This window comes from Chroicocephalus ridibundus, chromosome 2 (genome assembly GCF_963924245.1).
Source record: "Chroicocephalus ridibundus chromosome 2, bChrRid1.1, whole genome shotgun sequence".
Lineage (NCBI taxonomy): Eukaryota > Metazoa > Chordata > Aves > Charadriiformes > Laridae > Chroicocephalus > Chroicocephalus ridibundus.
In genome coordinates this window covers 43,034,734-43,056,368 of record NC_086285.1, presented here as the reverse complement: position 1 = coordinate 43,056,368, position 21,635 = coordinate 43,034,734, and the positions used below count along the sequence as shown (strand labels likewise).

At 44.2% G+C, this 21,635-nt stretch overlaps 1 protein-coding gene across 5 annotated transcripts in view; it reads right to left on the bottom strand.

Annotated features, from left to right (window-relative positions):
* Positions 1 to 21,635, bottom strand: part of RARB (retinoic acid receptor beta) — a 334,549-nt gene that overhangs the window by 11,138 nt on the left and 301,776 nt on the right. For all 5 annotated transcript variants that reach the window (XM_063325207.1, XM_063325208.1, XM_063325209.1 and 2 more), the window contains 2 exons: positions 11,424 to 11,584; positions 3,748 to 3,924 (listed from right to left, as the gene is read on the bottom strand). In XM_063325207.1, coding sequence (XP_063181277.1) covers positions 3,748 to 3,924; positions 11,424 to 11,584 — 338 coding nt within the window. The remainder of the gene's footprint in view (positions 1 to 3,747; positions 3,925 to 11,423; positions 11,585 to 21,635) is intronic.

Below are 21,635 nucleotides of genomic sequence, written 5' to 3'. Positions count from 1 at the left end.
TCCCCAACGTTGTTTAGATTTTGTAACCAAGCCAAGTATTTTAGTTGTCACTCTGCTCTTAAATGCCACTTGCAGCCATAAATAAGGTTCTTGCGTGTGATTAAAGGATCCTTTGTTTTAAGGAATATTTGTATCTTAAAGCATCTGGGGTTCCTATGAGCCACTTACAAAGTGCAAAGCAAAAACCCCACAGGTCACACAAACCCAAAACCATCCAGAAAGTTGCATTTCCAAAATTGTTGCTACCATAAAAATTGTTACTCATTTTAAACAAGATCAGTTAAAGCAAGCGCTTTTTTTTTTTTTTTTAAAATTCTGTCATTAGACACTAGATGCCTTAGTCGTCTGGGATGGTTTCCCGAGTGGAGAAATCCAAGCAGGTGACTCCGAAACAATGAACAAACCTTCCCGGCATGGCCATACCCCACCAGCACGGGTTGTTCCGCACACACAAATGCCTTCCTACCATTAACGCGCAGGGGTTTACAACAGAAAGCAAAAATGACGTTATTAAGGATTAGCACTCAAGGACTTCTCAGGTTTTGATCCATCAGACTCAAGCCATGCTGGACTCCCGGCTCTTTCCACATTAATTTTGCCAGATCTTGGCGAGGCTGGGGATGCGTGACCGCTGCTGGGCCAGCCTACCAGCAGACAGGAGCACTCGCTTTTACGAGGGTTACTGACTGAATTTTAGTAATATTTATCCCTCAAACTTTTGGCACCGGAGCAGATACAAATTCCACCATCCCCAACCGGCGCCTTCAGCTGCCTTGCGAGGCTTGATGTTCATTTCCCTTCCAGAGATTTTGCTTGTTTTTATATAAAACAATTCTTTGGCCCGTACCCAGCGGAGTTTACTGAGCTCCTTGGCACCATTTCCTTCAACAGCCTGTCGGGGGGGGTTAGGCATCCACAGCCACTGGAACCAACTGAGCAGAGCCCTCAGCAAGCTCTGTAGGACTCCCCATAGCCCAGAGACAGTGCTGGTGGGCGGGTGGGCAGTGAAATGGGGTCCTGCTGGTGGGGGGAGCCCCCATGCTGTCCCCGGGGCTCTGGGGACACGTCCAGGAGACTGCAGGGCAGGGGGACGGGGAGTGCAGAGCGGCCAGGCTGGTCCCCGCGCTCGGCAGCGCTCACACGGCAGAGCACGGGCAGGCACCGGCAGAGGGAAGGGAAACGGCGCTCGCTCCACGTCTCGAGGTATGAAATACATCATTCGAAACAGTCCTCATAATTAGGAGAAGTAGCTCGCTGGGGGCGGGGAATACGCGCTATTAAAACGCTGCTCCAAGTGCTGAAGTTTAGCTGAAATAAAGATACGGAGCTGCACCGCAATTCCGATGATGTGCAGGTGATGAGGGTTTAATGGATATGGGCATTTCACTACGCATAACTGTGCTCGTGGTAATTATCCCTTTTTCTTTTTAAGCAGCACGTAAAATAGCCACATAAAGCTTGTGTAAATTCGCACAGGGAAGTCAGGACTCTTTGTGGCAACCGTGTCTTATCTGCTCCCGTTCTTGGAAAAGCCTCAGCTGCCACGGGTGGCTGTGGCACTCGCTGCACCCTGCTTGCTCGGATGTGTCACCTTTGCCGGCTTCGTGAAAAATAAAAAAAAGAGAACGAGCAGGTGATCGGGAATGACAGGTCTCGGTAAAGTCTGTAACGAGAGCTTGAAGGTTGCCACGTGGCCACGAAGTAAAAGTGGTGAACCCTATTAAAGAAGCAACCCTTTCTATCCATTAATTAGTTGAAATAAAGTCACCATTTACCACCTGCTTCATTATTCTTTTTCTAATCTGGCAACTAGGCTTTTATTTAGTCACTTTGATCAAAGGCTGTGAAGTGCCTTTATCTAGGCACTTCAGATAAAAACTGCTAGCAGAAAGGCTACCCCTAAATACTTGATATTATCCAGCCGGTGTTGGGGACACAAGCAGGGAGCCGAGCTGCTGGGGGGGACCCTGTGCCACAGGGGCCGTGCAGGCCCCCAGGTTAAGCTCCCTCTACCCATCCCAACAAAGAGCGCCAGGACCTCGCAGAATCCTGAGCAATTACAGAATTAGGGTATGTTTTATTCCCAGCAGATACGGAGCCAGGGCACGGCAGCGACAAATAGCGGGTGGCAGCTTAAGGGATGAAGTTTTAGGGGTAAAGCGTTTGGACACGCAGATTCTTGCTAAATCCTGACTCCTCCCCACCATTTTTGGGTAGTTTCTGTATTAACCATTTGTTACTGGTTACAGCAGCAAAGCACAAAGCAGTTCCCATCCCGTATATCTGGCAGAATACACTCGAGGCCACGCCGCAGTCTATCGATCACCGTGTGCCTGTCGGGGTAAGGGCAGCGCAACTGTGTCTTATCAGGACGGAGCTGGCGACGACAGGCGTGCAATTGGTAACGAATGGCCCTGCCCCGTGGAGGGACCACACACAGTAACGATGAGATGGTCAAGTCTGACTGAGCGACTGGACGAAGGGGACAACCAGAGGTGAATCTCCAGCACGACAGGGCAACCTCCCCCCACAGGAGAACGATACCCCTTCCCCTCTCCCACCCCTCTTCCTCCTTCATCAATGTCCTCTAGATGCAATTCTTCAAAACAGCTTTTGACAAAACAAGAGGAAAAGGTCACGGCAGTTAGCGTCCTCCTCAGTACGATCCTGTTTGAAGCAATGCACTTTTAGAAATTCCAAGATTAATTACTTCAACTTCAAATTCCCTAGTTCCAGCTCCTGTGTCATGCCAAAAAATATATCTACATATATCTATCCATCCCACAACAGGCTTCTTGGCCATGCTTGGCTCAGCGAAGACCTGAAGATTTGTACTCAGAAGAAAACATATAAAATATGTTTAAAACATGTTGAAATACTGTTTTACTCAAAGTTATTGCTATGGCCAAGAAAAAGAAGCATATTTGCAACTAAAAGCCCGAAGACCTCTAAGGTCTTGATAAAGAAATGCTGAGATCCCAGAGGGTTCCTCTGAAGGTCAGCGTGACAGAAACAACCAGAGACAAAGGGAGGGAAGACAGCTTGCCTTGACATAGTGGCAAGGTCTGGAGAAAAACTCCAAGTCCATCTGCACAGTTCCCTGCTGCAGGTTGTATGTTCGCCTATTTAAAATTAAATGACATTTAGCTAAAATCTGTACAGAGTCCATTGCAGAGTCCGCTTCCCCAGGTGCCTGCAGCGCTGGTGAAAGCAGGGGGATCTGCGTTGTGCCTGCCGGGCTCCAGGCACACCAGGTTCCCCTCTACAGCCTGCAAAAACCTCACTCTGAAGATTTGTGTCTTGTTCCCCAAAATACCTCATGACCACAGGTACAGCACGTTGCTAAAACATTATAGAGCGGACCATCTTCTAGGTATCCTTTATACTGAGCATTATGTTTTGGAGGGAGGAGGCAGGAGAGAGAATCAGATCTCTCTTCCGCGTTAACAGTAAGATTTTTCCAAAGTTGCACATATTTCAAGTTAGTGCCACAATACCAAAATGTGCCCTTTTTGCAACTATACTGAAATCCACAAACTATAAGGACTTATTCTGAAAAGTACCCATATAACACATGTTCGCATATGCGATAGAGCCTGCCCGTGGCCACACCAGACTACCCGCTGAGTTCAATTTTGCAACCATAAGGCCAGGACAGTATTTGACCCCCCTCTCCCTGTCGACTACAGTAAAAAAGAGCAATAGAAAATACATTATTAGCATAACCATGATGTTAAAAATACATACCAGTATATCCAGGCAGGCTGCTTTAAGTAGAGTTATCTGGTCTGCAATGGTCAAACTTGTAAAGCCTGGCAATCGCTTTGCAAATTCCACTATTTTAATAATGCACTTTGTTGCAAGTTCGCTGAATTTGTCCCAAAGCCCGAGGTCCAGTCGAACCCGGTGATCTGCGCTGGAGTTCTGGAAAGACAGACAGAAGGCACCGTAAATCAACAACGTCCCTTTCAGTAAATGGTTTTTCAAGGGAAAGAAAAAACAACCGAGTATTCCTTCCAGAAGTACTTTCTATTAACATTCCAGGCATTTTCTGCAGCTTGCTGTTGGGATGATGCTGGTTTATAACTTGGATTAATCGCCTGAAAATTCCTTGGATATTTCTCTGTTACTTACGATTGCAGAGGCCATCTGTACAAGGAATACAAATGAACTTAAACATTTCCAAATGCCACTGTCATTATTCTTCCTTGCCATTATATAATAAGCGCATTGAGAGAGACAATTTACAGTTGTACCCCAGAAAATATAAACGAACAGTGGAACAAGAATATCGGGTCCTCATCTGGAAAAAGCAGCACAATATTTGGAACACAGTTTCACATACTTAAGGTCTTAGCAAATTAGTTCTACTTAATTTATCTGCTCTGTGGCTCTGCAAGAGTTTTACAGCTTTCTCAAGCTACAGTCTCCCATGAATTAAAAAGCATTTTTTTACACGACATTAGGAACACCATGTGCGCTGATGAATGCTATATGCTCATTTGACGGCGTGTCCAACATATACCCTACTGTTTGAGGTGTTACAAGGACATTCCAGCTGCAACTTTCAGAGGCTGTTTCCATATATGCATCTATCTTAATCAAGGCTGTAATTTGCTAGGATGAGTAGCAAATTTGTGTCAAGTTTGTGATTAAACTCATGTTTTCACACATTCAGAATAAACACTTAACCCTTAAAAAAGTTAAACATGTCAGCCAAGAACCGTCTGACTCAGAAGTTACTGTGATCTATCTGACGCTACCCCAACAGAAGACAGGGACACGGGGAGACCTGGTGAGTTGTTCCCAACCCACCCGTGATCGCCGTCGGGTGACGAGAAACGGGTAAGGACAGAGCTCTGAAATACCCGAGGCCACTCTCCTCCTTTCCCAGCACGCAGCATATTCCCATTTTGCCAGCATTTTCATCCGATGATGCTGTGTGGGATGCAGCCAGCGTGATGGTCGCCCCCAGTATCTGCTGAACCACCAGGTTCGGTGTGCATCGCAGCTGCCTTTGGTGTCTGGGCGATCTCCTCTTCATTGCAAGGGGAATCTTACCTGTAGAACTATGCTGGTAATGAATTTGCACAAGGTGCTGAGCTGCAACCATAGAAAACCAAAGGCAGAGTTTCTCTCTTCCACGTCTCATCTGAGCTTGTTGACTAACCAAGAAAGAGAGAGGCATCTCTGAAAAAAGGCCCACCCGCTCCAGTTAGGTACCTAAAGCAGGTAAGGGAAAATCCCCTCAGATGGCAGCTTTCTCCCCAGCTGCAGAGGAAGCCAATGTGATTAGCCGCCTTAGCTAGTTGAAGTGAAAATGTTAAATTAACTTTAAAATTCGAGTTAATTGAGAGGAGTCTCAACCTAAAAGCCTAACCGACATGGCAGATGAATAGCCGTCGACAAGCATTCAGTTTACACAGATCGCACGTTCTTGGAGGAAACATCTCTAGTGACTCTGCCACCATCGCTGCCAATGGTGAGGACGTCCACCTCCTTGGAAAGCTTTGAAGCCACCAGCTTTCTTCGGTTCACAGGAAGGACACAGGGCCCGAAGAGGTCGACGTGGGGTGAGCTCCGCTTGGCTGTGATGCTCTGTCGCCTGGCTCCCCGGGCTGCCTTCGCAGACGCCACAACCACCATCAGTCACGAAGGGGAAAGTCCTGATGGGTCCCCAAGGGCCCCGCCAGCCCGACATTCACCCTCAATTGCAACAGGGTGGAGATTTGAGATGGTAATATTTACATTAGGACCTTATTGCAAAAAATAAATGGTAACCGTGCTGAACAGTTTGAAGGTGCATACATGCTCTTCCCCGCTCCCCCTCTTTTTAAGGCATAAGAAACTAACTTAATCATTTCGATTTGAATTTTTATTCTGGGAACTTCCTCTTATTTTGTTTTGTTTTTTTAAATGACAGAAGAAAAGATAGGAGAAAATGTCTTTATAATCCTAAACCTAAAGAATTGCCTTCAAAATGGTCCAAAACTAATGGGTTAACAGTCATTGTAATGCCCTTTGAAACATTTCTTTCGGCTACTGGAGTATGCATCCTTCAGATTTATTTTATTTCATCCTCAAGGACCTTGGTGAAATACAGTACATTGGAGGAAAAATAAGATCAAGATGTGCAGTCATTCAGGCTGTAATTAAATTTAATAGGCAGTTTATCCAGTTCATAGAAAGATGGCATAGCAGAGAGCTACACAAAGCAGAGCCTAAAGCAGGAAATCATTTTACAATAGGGTATCCATCTGGAAAAAAAGACGTTGCATGAAACCAGCAAGTGTGAACGAAATCTTCATCAGTATCATATGAGGTTACTTTATCATGCTGCAGTACCGGCAACGGGAAGTTTGACGTGTCTTCTATTAAGAGTAATGCACGGCCGTCTTAACAAATGTAAATCTAACTCACTATTATGCAAACTGAAGAGAAGGGGCAGTTAATAAAATACAAAATAACCGGGTGTTTTATTACGCCGGGTGCCAGATTCCTCAGCGTTGGAGCTTATATGGTTTACACATTATCTTTGAGATGCTACAAATGGAAAGACTTTTAGCATTTTATTTGGTAATGAATGTAGTCGCAAGCGTCACGGAAAATAGCTGGATTTTTAGCGGCGTTTCTGAATATGTAAAACCAAAACTGACTCAATATCAATGTATAGGTTGAACAATAAAACACGGGGTTAATAAAATGCATGTTAGAAGCAGAAACTCTGATTAAATTTGCCTGGGGATCTCCTCTAACCATGCTGTGAAAAAGATGCAGACGCTATGACTTTTCCTGAATATTTTACTGAAGCAGTTTTTTAGGTGTCTTTTCCAGGAGCAGCCTTGCATGTTTTCCAGGCCTTCGCACCAGCGCACATATGGTGGAACAATACTGTAATACACCCTAGTGGCATCTTTATCAGTGGAAAAGCCCAACCTTGCTATGAAATCCAATTAAACAGCCATTTTTGCCACATAAATTGATCCCATTTTTTCCATCATTTTTGTTTTTTCATTGCAGGCTGCTCTATCCCCACATTAACGATACGGGATGAGGTACTCGCAGAAACATACACAGTAGCAGAATCCCTACCGTCTTTAAAATCCACTTTACAAAGGAAACAAGGCTCACAGGGGCACTCTGCCCTAATCAGGAACACTTGCTATGCCTCTTTAGTAAAAGCAGCGATGCACTCCAGCTCCGGAGAGCTCACCGAGGAACAGAGCACACGCCTCCACTCAGACCCAGAATCACAAGAGATATATATATATGTGTGTGTGTGTGTGTGTGTATATATATATACACACACCTATGTATATTCCTCTGCAATGGCACAGAACAATAGCCGTGTAACTTCTAAGCCCAGCACTTACAAAGGACAAAATGCCACCGAGATGCAAAACCTCTTCGCTTCCAGCCAGCCAAAAGCAACCCAGGAGAACCCGCAGCAAAGGTCCGCAGAGTCAAAATTATTTTCTGGTTTATCCTCCCTTTATCACGAGGCTGGATGTAACACAGCTGTAGACTTACAAATAACACCAGTCTCAAGGGACAAGCAGTACAGTTACACTCAATTATACTATAAAGTATGACATCTCCAGAGAAATTACTAAGGCACTCTCTCTTACCTGGATGACAGTAATAAAACAGATCTATTTATGATGGACTTTTGAAATCCATTACGTTTAAACAGCTTGCTGATTCTCATCATCGGCAGAACTATACTTGCCACTGCCCACCAAATGCAACTATTAAGTCAAATGACCCAGCGAATTTAATATGAGTGCTATTCTCCCATTATTTTAAGTAGACTTTTATTAACTATGCAAAGTATGGTAATTATTACAGATTGGGACGCTTTTTCTTTTTAAAGAGCAGATGGATATAAAAAAACATAATGGAAAACGCTTCTCCTAAACCATTTTTGAACAGGTAAAAATACACAATGGGGGGAAAAAAAACCCACCATGTAACCTTTCCTCTGGGAACTGCAGGCTGCAGTGCTCAAGAGCGAGAGGAGCCAGATAACGCAAGCCAAATGTCTGAACAGATTTTTTTTTTATGACTGTATCTCTGCAAGGTCTTTTTTACTCCACTGTCTTATACTTAGAATTCTTTGCTCTTCTTAGCAACAAACAAAATCGTGTTTTGAATCAGTCCGAACAATCACGTAACCAAAGGCACACAGGGGCCGCGCTTGCAGAACAGTTTCTGCCGGCCTCTGTCTCTATCAGCACGCCAGTGCAAAGCTCATGAAATTCAAGTGAATCCACATTGATTCCATACACTCACTTCTCACCTCCCGCTTAAAGAATTAAATAAAAAAAAACCCTCAAAGGTTACAAAAGCAATCTGTATGCTCCGCAGTGCGAGCGTACCATGCTTCATGACTGCTAGCCTGCAGAACTGGGCATAAAAGCAGGACTGGTGGCAATCTTCTACCCATACTAGTTCGTTATCATCAAGAAAAGTAGAGTGGCATAGGGTTCTAGCTCCCCTTGGACTCAGCATTTAAAAAAAGGGCTGCGTGCTCCTTTTTTTTTTTTGACTTTTGGTCTCTATTTCAAGTGTCTCAAAAGGAAAGTTTATTGCCTGAGCCCTGCCGTTTGATGGTGGTGTCGTCCAAGCACTGAAGCTGTGCTCCTCTGACCAGCACCTAACACCTTCCACCTCCTCGGTTCTCCATCGCTGCAGAAAGGCTTCTCCCCAGCTCCTGGGCTGATGGGCAGCTGGAGATGAAGATGACCCGTATTCCAGCCCCAGCGGTACTCTGTCCCTTCCACCACTGGGCAGAGACAGTGTTCATAAAAATGAGCTCTTAACACTGAATTCCCACCTAAAAAGCTGGAGTGGTCGACAGACCTCAACTAGATGAGAGATTTAAATATGCCACATTTCACATGGAGACTATGAGAATGCAGCAAGAAGACAGTATTTAGCGCTGCGGCTATTAGTTTTGATACAGCTGTTGAAGGAAGCTGTATCGCTCTCAAAGATTCAAGGTAAGCCAAAAATAACTCTTCCAGTATAATTTTGTTATTGCAACTTGTATAATACCAAAGCATGACAAAGCAGCAGGGACTTCAGCCACGTGCAGCTAACTGCTGTGGACTTCCAACAGACCAAGGATAAAACCAAGAAATCCCTTTCCCCAAACTGTCCGATCTGGCCTGACATACGCGTGACCAATATCCAGCCTCAGAGAGAGTGTGGTCAGGTCATGGTTACTCGGGACCCATAGACAGACTAGATTCATCCGTTCATTACTGAGATCCAGGTGCTCCCAGTAAAGGCTCTGAAATTCCAACGGGGACATAAACTCACCACAGGGGCCAGCAGGAATCCAAGGACGAAGGCCTCAGTGGTGGGTGTGATATGCAACAAGACCTTCTCCAATTTCATCCACTTGCATCATTTCAAGAGCTAAAATACTAATGACACTTAAGCATCCGACACATAATGCAAGCGTATAGGTGCCCAGGTTTATCTTTCAAACCCTCCAGGATGTTTGGCAAGTACCAGTACGAAGTACCATCACACCAGCTGCGGGGCCCTCTTCTAATTCAGAGGTAACACAAAAGTACGTACCGACATGTTCACGTTGGGAGGTACGCCGAGAAGATTATTCTGGGAGAGCCAGGCCATTTGCAAGGCAGCCTGTGAGCAATAAACTCCGGCATGCGTACCAGCCTGGCTACGCGTCCCAGCTGCGGACATGTGATCACCTCTCCTACAAGGCATAAACTCACCGTCTTTGAACCGGGAAGATATTTTTCACACCCGTTCAGAAGCGCTCTCATGTTGGCAGAAGTGTGAGAGCCTGTTCGGAAGATTCTATTCACTCTGAGACGAAGACGTAACCGCACGTGCTGAGGGGAGGGGTGGAGGGCATTAACCCAGGAATTTCCTTGAAAAGACACGCTGTGGATCCCACCGTCTCCAGCTTTGCCTTCGGTTATCTCACCAGCTGGCTGCTTTCGAGCTCCCAGCCTCGCATGCTGTGCTAGTCCCTGGGGGTCTGCCTGTGCAATATGTACCAGCAACGCCTACGCTGGCTGTTTTGACAGCATTTCACCCAAGCAGGGATAGTGCCACAGAAGCGTGCGGAGGACACGCACCTTCCCCAGCACCAACCATTTTACGCGGGTCTCAAGATTAAATGTGAAAAACGTTTGTGAAAATACTCTCAGCAACGTGAAAAACATGCTTTTTTCCTAACGTCACACCATGTATGCTTGCTTTTCTTGCATTTAAACACAAAGTCTTACACCTAGACCTGAGCGTTTTGAACCTTGCACTCTGTAAATAGATGAATATGCCTTAAAACAGCACCCTGCTCACTGAAGCAGTGAATATTGATGCCACACGGGGATTTGCCCAGATGACTCTCTCAGAAATTTAACATTTGTTTCGGTAGCAGAGCATTTACTCAAAACAGAGACCAATCCAGCGATAGAGGTATTCCACCTGACCTCCAGGTCGCAGCCCTCCAGCTGAGGAACCATGGAGGACAAGGACCGTGGAGGCAGGTGTCTCCTTGCCCCATCCATGCCGGTCCTGAACTCCTGGCCTCAGCAGCGAGAGCGCATGCTCGACTACTTCAGGACCTTCTGCAGATCCTTCTGAAACAGACAGCGCTGCCACAACCGACAGCAAGAGCAGACCCAGCAAAGTCATTTCTCTACCAACAGGACTCTAAACATTATTGCCTAACAATTATTTTTAAGCATCTCTTTCATTACTGCATTTGCAAACTTGACACTGAATTTTCTTTCCGAAATAAATAACTAAATATCACAGACTTGCCCTATATTTAGCAACTCATATATGTAGAGAAAAAAATTTATCTCCCCGACTCATCCTCTGGAGAAATTCCTACAGCACTGAACTTCTTGATTGGGAGACAATTTTTCATTTCTAAAAGCAGCAAAAGCGTTTGCTGCTTTGTGGTATTTTGGTAGACTGGAAGAGGAATAAACTGCAAATGAGCATTTTGGAAACTGGTTTATACAGACATTTCATATTTTCCTTGACCTTGGTAGCTTTGGGACTGTCATCAGTAATCCAGCAGCATTTAAGAACTCTCTACACCTGCAAAGTTGTAATCTGCTGACGCACAAGCAGAGATCACGTCTTTGGAAGCCAACAAATTTCTAATGAATGATGGCATGTAATTAACTCACAGACTCCAAGCTTGTCTCTTGGCTGGATTAATCCTTCAGACAGTCTCTCGCAACAACACTAAGTAATGCTTATAGTTAAGTGCAATTTCTTTTCTTTAGCATGTATTTGCATGCATACCTACGTTTTTTTAAGGCTAAGGAGGTGCAAGGAGGGCATCTACTTTTGTATCTGAAGCCTCCAAGGCAAAACTCACATCATCCAGGCATATCCAGAACATATGTGTCACAAACCATACTTACTGTAGTGTATTTTCCCAGCTGGCAGAGAGAAGGGAAGGTTTCCTGGTGAGCTTTTCGGATCTTCTCAGTGAGATCATCCAACTCTGCTGTCATTTCATAGTTTTCTGTGGATTCCTGCTTTGAAGGTTCCTTCTTCTTTTTGTTCCTATCATTTCTGACAGCTAGAGAAAAAGCAGAGAGACAGATCACGCGGTTATTCGGATCACCTCACGTTGCTCTTGCCGCTCAAAACACTGCAAAATGCTTTTATTTTAAACGTAAATCATTTTTAAGTGGAGATAAAAATGTTATATGCACAGACAATACTAACACAAGCTTAATTACTCAATGGTAGGAATTAAATTTAATGGGATAACGATGAAACCAAACTTCCCTAGGTGCTTGCTGTGGACATGCCATCACGCTCTCATTTTATCTCCCTTCCAAGAGAGTCTACTGCAAATTCACATGCACTCTAAGTGTCGCAGTAACTTTGTGAGGTGGGAATTTTTCATTGCATCATTACAGCTGCGCATGGTGAATGGCGAAGTCCCCTGCAGTGACGCAGTGGGCCTTTTATTGGATGTGAACAACACTAAAGAAACACAGCAACTCTCTCTCTTTTTAAACTTCTCAGTATGGAAGATAACAAAATCCATATTAATACAAACTCCACCAAGCAGAAGTTATTTAAAGGGAAAGTTAAATTTGAAAACAGTAAATGAAAGAAGATGAAACACATTTAACTCAAGATCTGAAGATCAAAGGAGAAGTGCAAACACTTGAAAGAGTAAAAATGGCAGTGAAGCTATCTAAAGTTGCTTGCCATCTGCTCCTGCACTCAGATCAGCCTTCTACCTTCCCCCGGCCATGGGGGATTACTGGAAATATGCATTGTGCAGCACTCGTGCTGTAATTGATTTCCCACATATTTGTGTTTTGTAATAAAATATGACAGCTGCTCCATCACCATGCTACTCTTTGTTCTTTTAATGAAAATAGCTTAATTTTACAAAACGTGCCCAGGAGATAAGTCTATGTCCACAGTATTGCCAGTACTTGTGAATTTTATCAAGAGGCTTGTTGTTAGCTAAAGCTAACGTCTTAAGCGTAACCAGATGCGTAAGGCTTTACACCAAAGCCAAACAAAATCAATCCCTCTCCCCAAAGACTCCGTGTCAATATTAAACGCCCCAAAGACTAAACGCTGCTGGACAAATAAAAACCAATCCTAACATTCAGCGGTGTTCAAAACCTCATGATATTTAAACCAGGGCCCTGAACTCTGAGGGTGCAGCTGGTGGGCTGGGCGCACGTGAGGATGGCCAGGGATTTTAGATGCCAAAGATCTGCCGATTCTTATTTGTACTGTCCCGCCCCAGAAAGCGCATCTCCCTGTGCGGCAAGGAGGGAAGCACAGCAAAAAGGGGAGACACCCAGAGCCACTTCTTTTCCCTCATAGGTTCCCTAGGCCCATTCTCCATGGCACCAAGTCTTCTGTGGTCGCTTCCTCCATGTCTGTCAACCACAAACAATCGCAAAGAGCAGACAAACATTAAATGTTTCAGGAGAAAGAGGAGGTTTTGATACAGGCTCATCCACAGCACAGGTTCAAGATGCGTCATTTCTGAGAGAACATGAAGAGCGACATGGGACAATGGTGGGGCAGAAAAGCAGCAGAGTCGGGGCATCTACAGAAATAATATAGCATGTGTAACAGAAAACAAGGGGTAGGTGCAGTGAATATTGTTGCTCCTTTACGGGATCGTCAGGCACATACTCCATGCGATGAACGGCTCTGGTTTTCTCGCTAAAGATTTGACTTTCTCAGAATAAGAGAATGGTTTGGGGTGGAAAGGACCTTAAAGATCATCTAGTTCCAGGTTTAGGGGGTGGAGGGTCAGACCTCCCTTTCTTTTTACAAACATCCCCCTAAAGCCAATGCCCCAGTTTGTTCGCTGGACCCCAGGGCAGAGCGCAAATACAGTCTCTCGCATTGAAAAAACACCCAGGACCGACACATACGTCTCGAGTGCTCCAAACTGCCACTGCACTTCAGAAGTAAATCCTAATCGTCGCTGTACTTGGGAGATAAAAGAGCTCCTTAGAAAATTATGTAAACTCCTACACAACCGCAAAGAGCAATAAGTCTTTGTAATAAAGCCCCATTTACTTATAGCTCTACGAGCTGATTGACAAATTTGCCAAACAGGCGGCCTAAAAACTACTTATCTCAACAGCTTTGAACTCCTCGTGGAAGACAAACGTTATTTAGGCCAGGCTTCGGAGCAGCTGCCAAGAGCTCCCAGAGACCAGGAGATAACTCTGTCAGGAACCGCACCACCGCTCCCGTGCTACCCCGGCACAGCTCCCTCTGCAGCTGTACCTGAAGTCCCTTCCCCTCCAAAGGCCACCAGAGAAAACAGCTGCTGGTCAGTTCACACCACCAAACTGGCCCAGCTCTGTCGTCTTTCTTTTGGGGCACAAATCACTAAAGGGCAGGAAGGGAAGAATTAACATGTCCTGAAAACTATTCACCGTTACATTTTTCTAAAATTTTGATACAATTTTTTCTACAATTCTGATAGCCTTTGTAATAACAATAAAACCTGAATAACGTTTATCACCTTCTTTTATGTATACTTTTTATATTTCCAACATTTGTCTTTGCTAAGGTTGCATCAGACACATCAGTGTTTCTATATTCCCTGTAAGACAAAACAATAAAGTGCTGACATAACACTCAGGCTCCAAAAATACGAAGAATTGCAGTAACGTTGAACTATTACGCAGATTCAACTACAACTATAATTCAATGCAAAAAAAAAAAACCAAAAACAAGAGAGAGAGAAAAAGATTGAGACAACACTATGTTTAAAAGAGTTAAATAAAAACATATAAACACACACATTTACCCAGTAAATTTAAAAGCCATCACTGCTCTGGGAACAGGAACTGTCATACCGCATGTGGGAAAGGTTTTGGATTACAGCTTATGCTTATATTACATAAATCACACCTTTTTGTATCTTGATCTTTACATGCGTATGATCACATCAATCCCCAATGCAATTCCACTGCCTTTTAATGATGATATGCTGGTGATGAATCTGTGTCACAGTTAATGCTGCCGTAGAAAACTCGGGTTATGAATTTCATTACTTGTGCACTAAATTCTGACCAAACGGCTGCATTATTTAAGAGCTTCCGACAGGGGACAGTATGGAAGCTCTCTTGCCCTGTGAGAAATACTGGAAGTTAAAAAACCCTAACCAAACAAACAAGGTGGTGGGGAAAGAGAATGAAAAAAGGTGTATCTTTGTACGTGAGGAAGCCACGTCTTGGTGCTGCTCGGACGGCTGAGCAACGCACGCCCACGCCTGAGCACGTCTACTTCGATCCATCTTCCCATGACTGCTCCCCTGTCCCCTTGACACACACGCCAGGACTTGCATTTCCACACCCAGAAACCTCCAGGCAGCCGCGGCAGGGTTCATAAGCTGGCAAAGGCACTTTCCATTGCCTCAGCTTCCAGGAGCAGCCCCCTACCCTCAAACGTCCATCCCCCTTAACCTGGATGGTGCAGGGGCTGAACATCATCTCTTCTCCCATCCATTCTGTTCCCCTCACCCCAGGTTTGCCACTGCCTTCCTCAGCCTCAGGCACATTTTTCCCTCTTCTGCTTGAAGCGATGGGTAGGGCACGAAAGCTGCGGGAGGGAAGGATGCATGTGTTTTTCAAGAAAAGCAGGGCCTGCTATAGATGAAACGAAGTATAGGAAAGACACAAACATCTCTCGGAGGACCCCAGTGCTCTCATTTAGCAACCACGCAGCAATTCTCCTGCTTGAGCGGGATCATTTCAAGCATGTCGTAATGCTGGGAATCATCCAGTCTTAAACGTAAGCCCCGCAGGTCCACCAGACTTAGTCACCGCTTGGCCTAAGAAGAGTCTGGGATCCAGCCCAAGACATTTAGGCAGTTTCTAGATAATCAGGTAAAATTTTGGAATAGCGAGTGTTCGTACCCCTCTTTGTCAAAGGTGGCACAAACCTGCCCAGCGAAGAAGCTCGCAACACAGTATTTCCAATTACTTGTATAACCTTTGCTTCCCCAGATGCCCAGAAGACAGTTAGACAGCACCTTTCATATATTATAATGATTAATCAGCTATAAATTCATGACTTGAAATGCTATGATTGCAGTTTTGCCTTTCGGAGATCCCCGTGACCTTTGAAGAGCTCTGTGTACTAGTTAACTGGTTTTGTTCCTGTAGCGACAGCTACTAGTGTTTCCAGTTAGTTTGCATTCCTGTAAAACCACACTTCTCTTGTCATTAAATATTTTGGAAGTTACTCATTAAGCTAACAAATCTCAAAAGCACCATAAAGCACATAGAGCAAGTCAGTAACTGCACAGCACTGGGCGCAGGGTAGGTTTTCAAAAAAGACTCCTTTTGTTTGCGAGCGTTGATGAGAAGAGAAATCAGAGGTGAGCTGGGGCAGGGCCGCTGCGGATCTGCCAACTCTCCCCTCCGGGCAGAGACTCGCTCTCCTGCACCTGGGGAAGCCATGGGTCCCTTGCCCAATGCCAGGCAGCCTGGGCTGCCCGACACCGCGGGCAAGTGGTGCCACAGGCGGGTGGTAGGGACAATGGTAAGCACTGCACCCGGGGCTTCCAGGAGCACCAAGCTGCTTGCTAGGGTGGAAACCCGCAGGTCTTGGTCATCTCCTTTACACTCTGACTTCTCCAATTCCAGCAGCAGCTGCTAAAAATGTCTAATTCTGGCAGAAGTTAGCAGCTGTGGACCATTTCAGTCAAATATGCAAAACACTTACTTATTGCCACTGCCAAGTTTGATCCCTCAGGATAAATGCCCCACACATACCGTGCGTCATCCTTCTCCCCATCACCCTTCAATAAACTGTGCTCAAGGTGACAAATGGCAGCCCCTAAGGACGTCTTTCACAACAGCCACCTTGAAAAACTTCGAACCAAGAGAGATTTAGCATCCTCGATGCCACTGCTCCTGCTGGACCAGGCTCTCCCACCCCACGGACAAAGCCAGCATCCAGCTGCACATCACACGTGGCTCCCATGCCTAGGAGCTGGTGGAAGAGGGCAGAGAGATGAGGTTGATTTTTCCAGAAAAGGAACAAAATAACCATCTTGAAAGCAAGACAATCACACTTGACAAACTGACGCACCACCAATTCAGAATGGTAAGGCTCCTGTTCAGGTTTTAGCAGCAATGCAAACACAAGCCAAACATAGCATTAAAATATGCAGAACACCAGGTTGTTAGAAATAGATTGGCTTTCCTAGGTCGTGATTTCCAGATGAAATAACGTTTTCTTTTAGGCAAAACTGCTCAGTCTTTAAAAAAGAACAGGAAACTATCTTAAAACAAATCCCCATGCCAAAACTGAGCTTTGACGTATGGAGAAGGATCGGAGGCAGAGCACGTTTCAAATACAAAACTCTCGTTTCTAATGGACAAAGCCAATAACAAGTACACAGTCATGTAAGGGGCTTCGAGTACAAAAGCGAAACACACTGGAAACTACATATTTTGTAGCTGATTCAGAGAAATCAACCATGTCAGCTGTCGGGTACAATTGCCACAAGAAAGCATCTCAAATTAAGTGAGATAGTATCACTCTACAGACACGTATCAAAATTAACAGGGAGCACAGAGAAACAATCATGGAAGGCATTTCATAAGCACCTGGCACGCTATCGTTTTTCCCCAGGCACAGAGGGAGCACATATATTACAGAATTCAAGCCCGCCCCTGGTTTCCTATTGAGAAATCACGTTCAGCTATGGCAAACGCGCCCCGACCAACGCTCCAGGACCTTCGGTTCAACAACAGGGAAAACCACCCCAAATCCAGGGGACATTGTCCTGCCGGCTGCTTTCATGTACGCTGGCTCTTCCAGCCACTGGTGGTAGTTTTTTTTAATTTTTTTTTTTTTTTTTTTACGAAGGTGAATCTGAACTCTGCCTTACTGCTTTGTATTATTCATTACATAATTGCTCTGTTTTATTAGAAATATGATCTATTATAACCTTGAATACGGTAACTTAAATGACATTGAAAATTAGATTATTCTGATTATTAGAGAAGTGAGAAAGGTACTAAACATTTGTAAGGCTGATAATCAATCAGTGTATCCATCTGAGTGCAATAAAAATCAATCAGGAGCTAGTGCGTTTAAATCTAATTTTTTAAGCATGACATTTTCTTCTGAGTTTCTTTTTTAAATGTCACCCTCTTCTACAACAGTGATTGATTCTATCCCCAGGGACAGTTAACTCCAACTGTTTTATTCATTGCACCGAGCTCTTGTATCCACAGTCTTTTCTAAATATCAAATTAATGACAACAATAATATTTTCATCAAAATGTGAAATTCAGAAATACACATTCATGGAATCAAAAAAGCAAGAAGCACGATGGTACATTTAAATTGGTTCAAATATGAGGGACCCTTTAACTAGCAAGTGGTGTGCTTTAACACAGAAAATTGTGGAATTTTGTGTCCCTTCACTTCTTCCCCCCCCCCGCCATAAAAGACAAGGCCAAGGATTTGCTTGTTTAAAACATAATTCATTTAGAAATGTTTCAGTAGTGAACAATGAATCACTAGCTATAGGGAGTCTGTGAGTAATTACCTATGCCTCCAAAATAACCTTATTAGGCTATTGTAAGTATAGGGGAGACCTTTGATACCTATAGCCTAAGGGCCTCTATTTTTCCATTCACGCACAGGGGATTTATATGGTTATATCCTATTATAACCGACGAAAGCAACACATCTCCCATTTATGTATGAGGATAACTGCGGGGTTAATATATCAAGAACTGAGTTATAAGAACAGGTTTCATTATATGAATGAAAGATACAAATGGATGCTCTACAGCTTTATTTAACTGGCCTGAAACTTGATCTGTGGTTTCAAGGATTCCATCAGCCTGAAAATTTTATTTTTGACATGAAATTTGGCACCTGATATTGTCACATCCCTGAAATATTAGTAGATGGAATGAGCGAAAATGGAGCTTCTAGTCCCTTGAAGAAAAACAATACTAACTGAACTCAGATGTAGGACCAAAATTGGCAAGCCAATGCAGAATAACAGGCTGAGAAAAATAACCCTTGAAGACAGCTAAAAGATATGGCTTTGGTATTCTTTTTTTTTTTTCAAATTTATTTTAAATTATTATTTTTATTATTTCACCTTACTATCATTTAAGGGCTTTTTTTTTTCTCTTTTTGATTTTAAGACATCCAGAAGCAAAGCCAACATCTACCACACTTTGGATATCTAGAACTGCCAATCCAAGATGTGAAACCACAGCTGAAGGTAAAAAAAACTGGTTCTAAAGGTGCATTTGGCTTGAATATTGCAGATGGCTCCATAAAGTGCTTCAGCCGGAAAAAAAAACCCAACAAAACAAAAGCCCATAAACTGTTCCCAGGTCTATGAATATACCAGTAATGCCTACCTTTGTATTGACTATAGTATTTCAGGACTGCTTCAAGTTCTGCAGAAGATGGCAAACACAATAACAACTGCCCAAAGAATAAAAATAGGGACTCCAGAAATACAAATGAAAACAGCCCCCCCCCCAAAAGACCAGGTCCTAAGAACAAATCAGTAATTAAGAAGTAGCAAAACCAGAAAGAAAGCAAACAAGTCGAACAAAACTAGAAGAAAATGTGTTTGGCAGCATGTGGGCACGGGCTGGCAGAAGAGATGGAAAGGGGAGCAGCTGAGTTGGAGCCAGGATGTACAGAGACCAAAATCCACACCAGGGGCTGAATGGAGAGCAGACTCCTCCATCTGCCTTACCATGTCCCTACACATTGCAACCAAAGTAGGAGGAGAGACTGGATTATACATTTAATGATAAGCTGTTTAAATAGTATTTGCCCTGCGATTTCCATTTTCAAAGTGCTTTAATATCATCAACTAATTGCCAGTCTGAAATAGGATAATGCACATACCCTTAGCAGCTGAGACTGCTTGACTAAGACAAAATTTACTCACTGATATGTTTCCATCTGTATTTCACATAGGCATCACCTCAAGTTACTTAATATAGTCAGAAATTCCCATCTGTGAGATGGAGCGTCTCCATAGGCAGATCCCACAATGTCCCCATGCATCTTGCGCTGCCGTTGAATTAATCTCCACATCTGTCATTCCCTCCTCGCTCATGCCCTGCCCCATCTCTCCCTGTATTCTGCATGAAATCGATCACTTCCTTACTCTAAATGTAAAAACTGCAATTTTTATTAAGAGCTACCATGCCACCTGCAACAGGTTTTGCAGAGTAATAGCATCACCCAGTGGATATTGCCAATCATCCCTTTTCCCTGCCCAGTGCAGGAATGGGAAGGAGCTTTGGGAATCAATCACTCCACCGTGGGAGGTTTCCCAAACTCAGGGGGCTTCTGCGGCTATCCCACCTCCCAGTGCCAGCCTATGGAAGAATCCCCAAGAAACTAAAAGCCTCAGGGAAATGAAGTATTGTGCTTACTGTCTACTGTTTCAGCTTCAAAATCCCAGTGGATTTACTAGTAGCTTCTGTGGCAGTCTGGATAAAATTCTGCATACAGCTGGTTAAACTGAAATACTCTGGGGAACAGAAAGATGGCTTTTCTGGAATTGCAATGTCTTAACACATTAGCTAAAAATACACAAGACCACAAACACAATGTGATTATTCTTTCTCTTCCTTACAGCTGAAGTGACCAAGTCCGTATACAGCAGCTGAAAACCGCTTCTAAATACTAAGCCTGAAATTAAACTTCTATTAAGCTATAGGGCATTTGTTTTACCACAGGCTGGGTAAAGAAAAAACCTCTAAATTTCAAACTCTGAACTTTCAGTCAGAAGTCACTAAGAGGCCATTAAACCTGTCTCGTCTGATTTCAGCTGTTCAAGTGCCCTTTCGAGCTATCTTCTCAAAGCAACTGCCCTTTTGAGCTACAATCTTGAAGCCTAGTACACTAACTCTTTATGGATAACCAATTACAGGCAAAAATACCCCAAACATGACCTTTCTCTCCAGGGTCACCAAAAGGTAAACCAGTCTCCTCATCTACAGATATTACATTAATTTCTTTTAGGAGACAGTCATGGTAGCACGATGCCTCGCAACTGGGAGAAGCCGGGGTTATCCAAAGTCATCAATCCAATTTTTTGGGCATTATCCAGGACTGCTGATGGCCAGGGAAGCGCATGGCTGTACACTAAGACTAGACACTGCACCCTGTTCCTGCCTGCTGCCTGGCCTGACTGTAGCACTTCGTTCACTTCAACCTGCTGCAAGTATTTTATTTCTCACCCTAACGTGCACAGAGGAGAAGAACACGACTTGCTTTTTACCTAACGGGAAAGCTACCTACCATGACAAATTGCAGCCTCTTTCCTGACAGTGCCATTAACGGACCCCTTCAACAAAACAACTTTCCATAATGAGGACATTCATTCCATGTAATGAATGAGTCTCGGCTATGGGACAAATCTAGGCGTTCTGACTACATACGATAAAACAGACTTTAGGGGACAGCAAATGGAAGGGCTACAATTCTGTCAGGGGAGGAAAAACAGGAGGTGAGCTGGAAGACCCCCTTTCCCTTTGCTCACACATGGCCACTCGGCTCCCCGAGCAACGGCTCCCCAGAAGGAAGAGCAGAAGTTCAGGAGCAACACCGAGACGGCACGCCACCTGCATTTCTGCCTTTTATTACGGCTGGTTTCATGCAGTGAATGCAGTTTGGCTTTCCCCAAACAGGGTTCAATCCTACATTATTTACCAGAATTCAAAATAACAGCCTCAACTTATCACCACCACTGTTTTTGTCTTGCAGGGGTGCTGTTCCACCGATCACAGAAGAGTCCTATTAGTGTAAAACTACAGTAGCGTAGTAGGAGATCAGGTCTAATATCTGTACCTGCAGATGGATAACACCGCATTCATATCTAAGTTTCATTTCTTTGTTTTGCCCCCAAGGCTAAATTTCACATTTGTACCTCCTGGTGCCTTGTGCAATTGTGTAAAGGTGCATCGAGTGAGCGAGCTGCCAACTGACAACACATCTGAAGAGGCTTTGCGTGCACGGTGTACTTCGTCAAGCACAAAGAACTCACTGCCTCCCGTAACCGTAAATTGAGCTCATGAAGGCGGAGGAACAGTTGTTCCTGGCGCGTTTTAAGA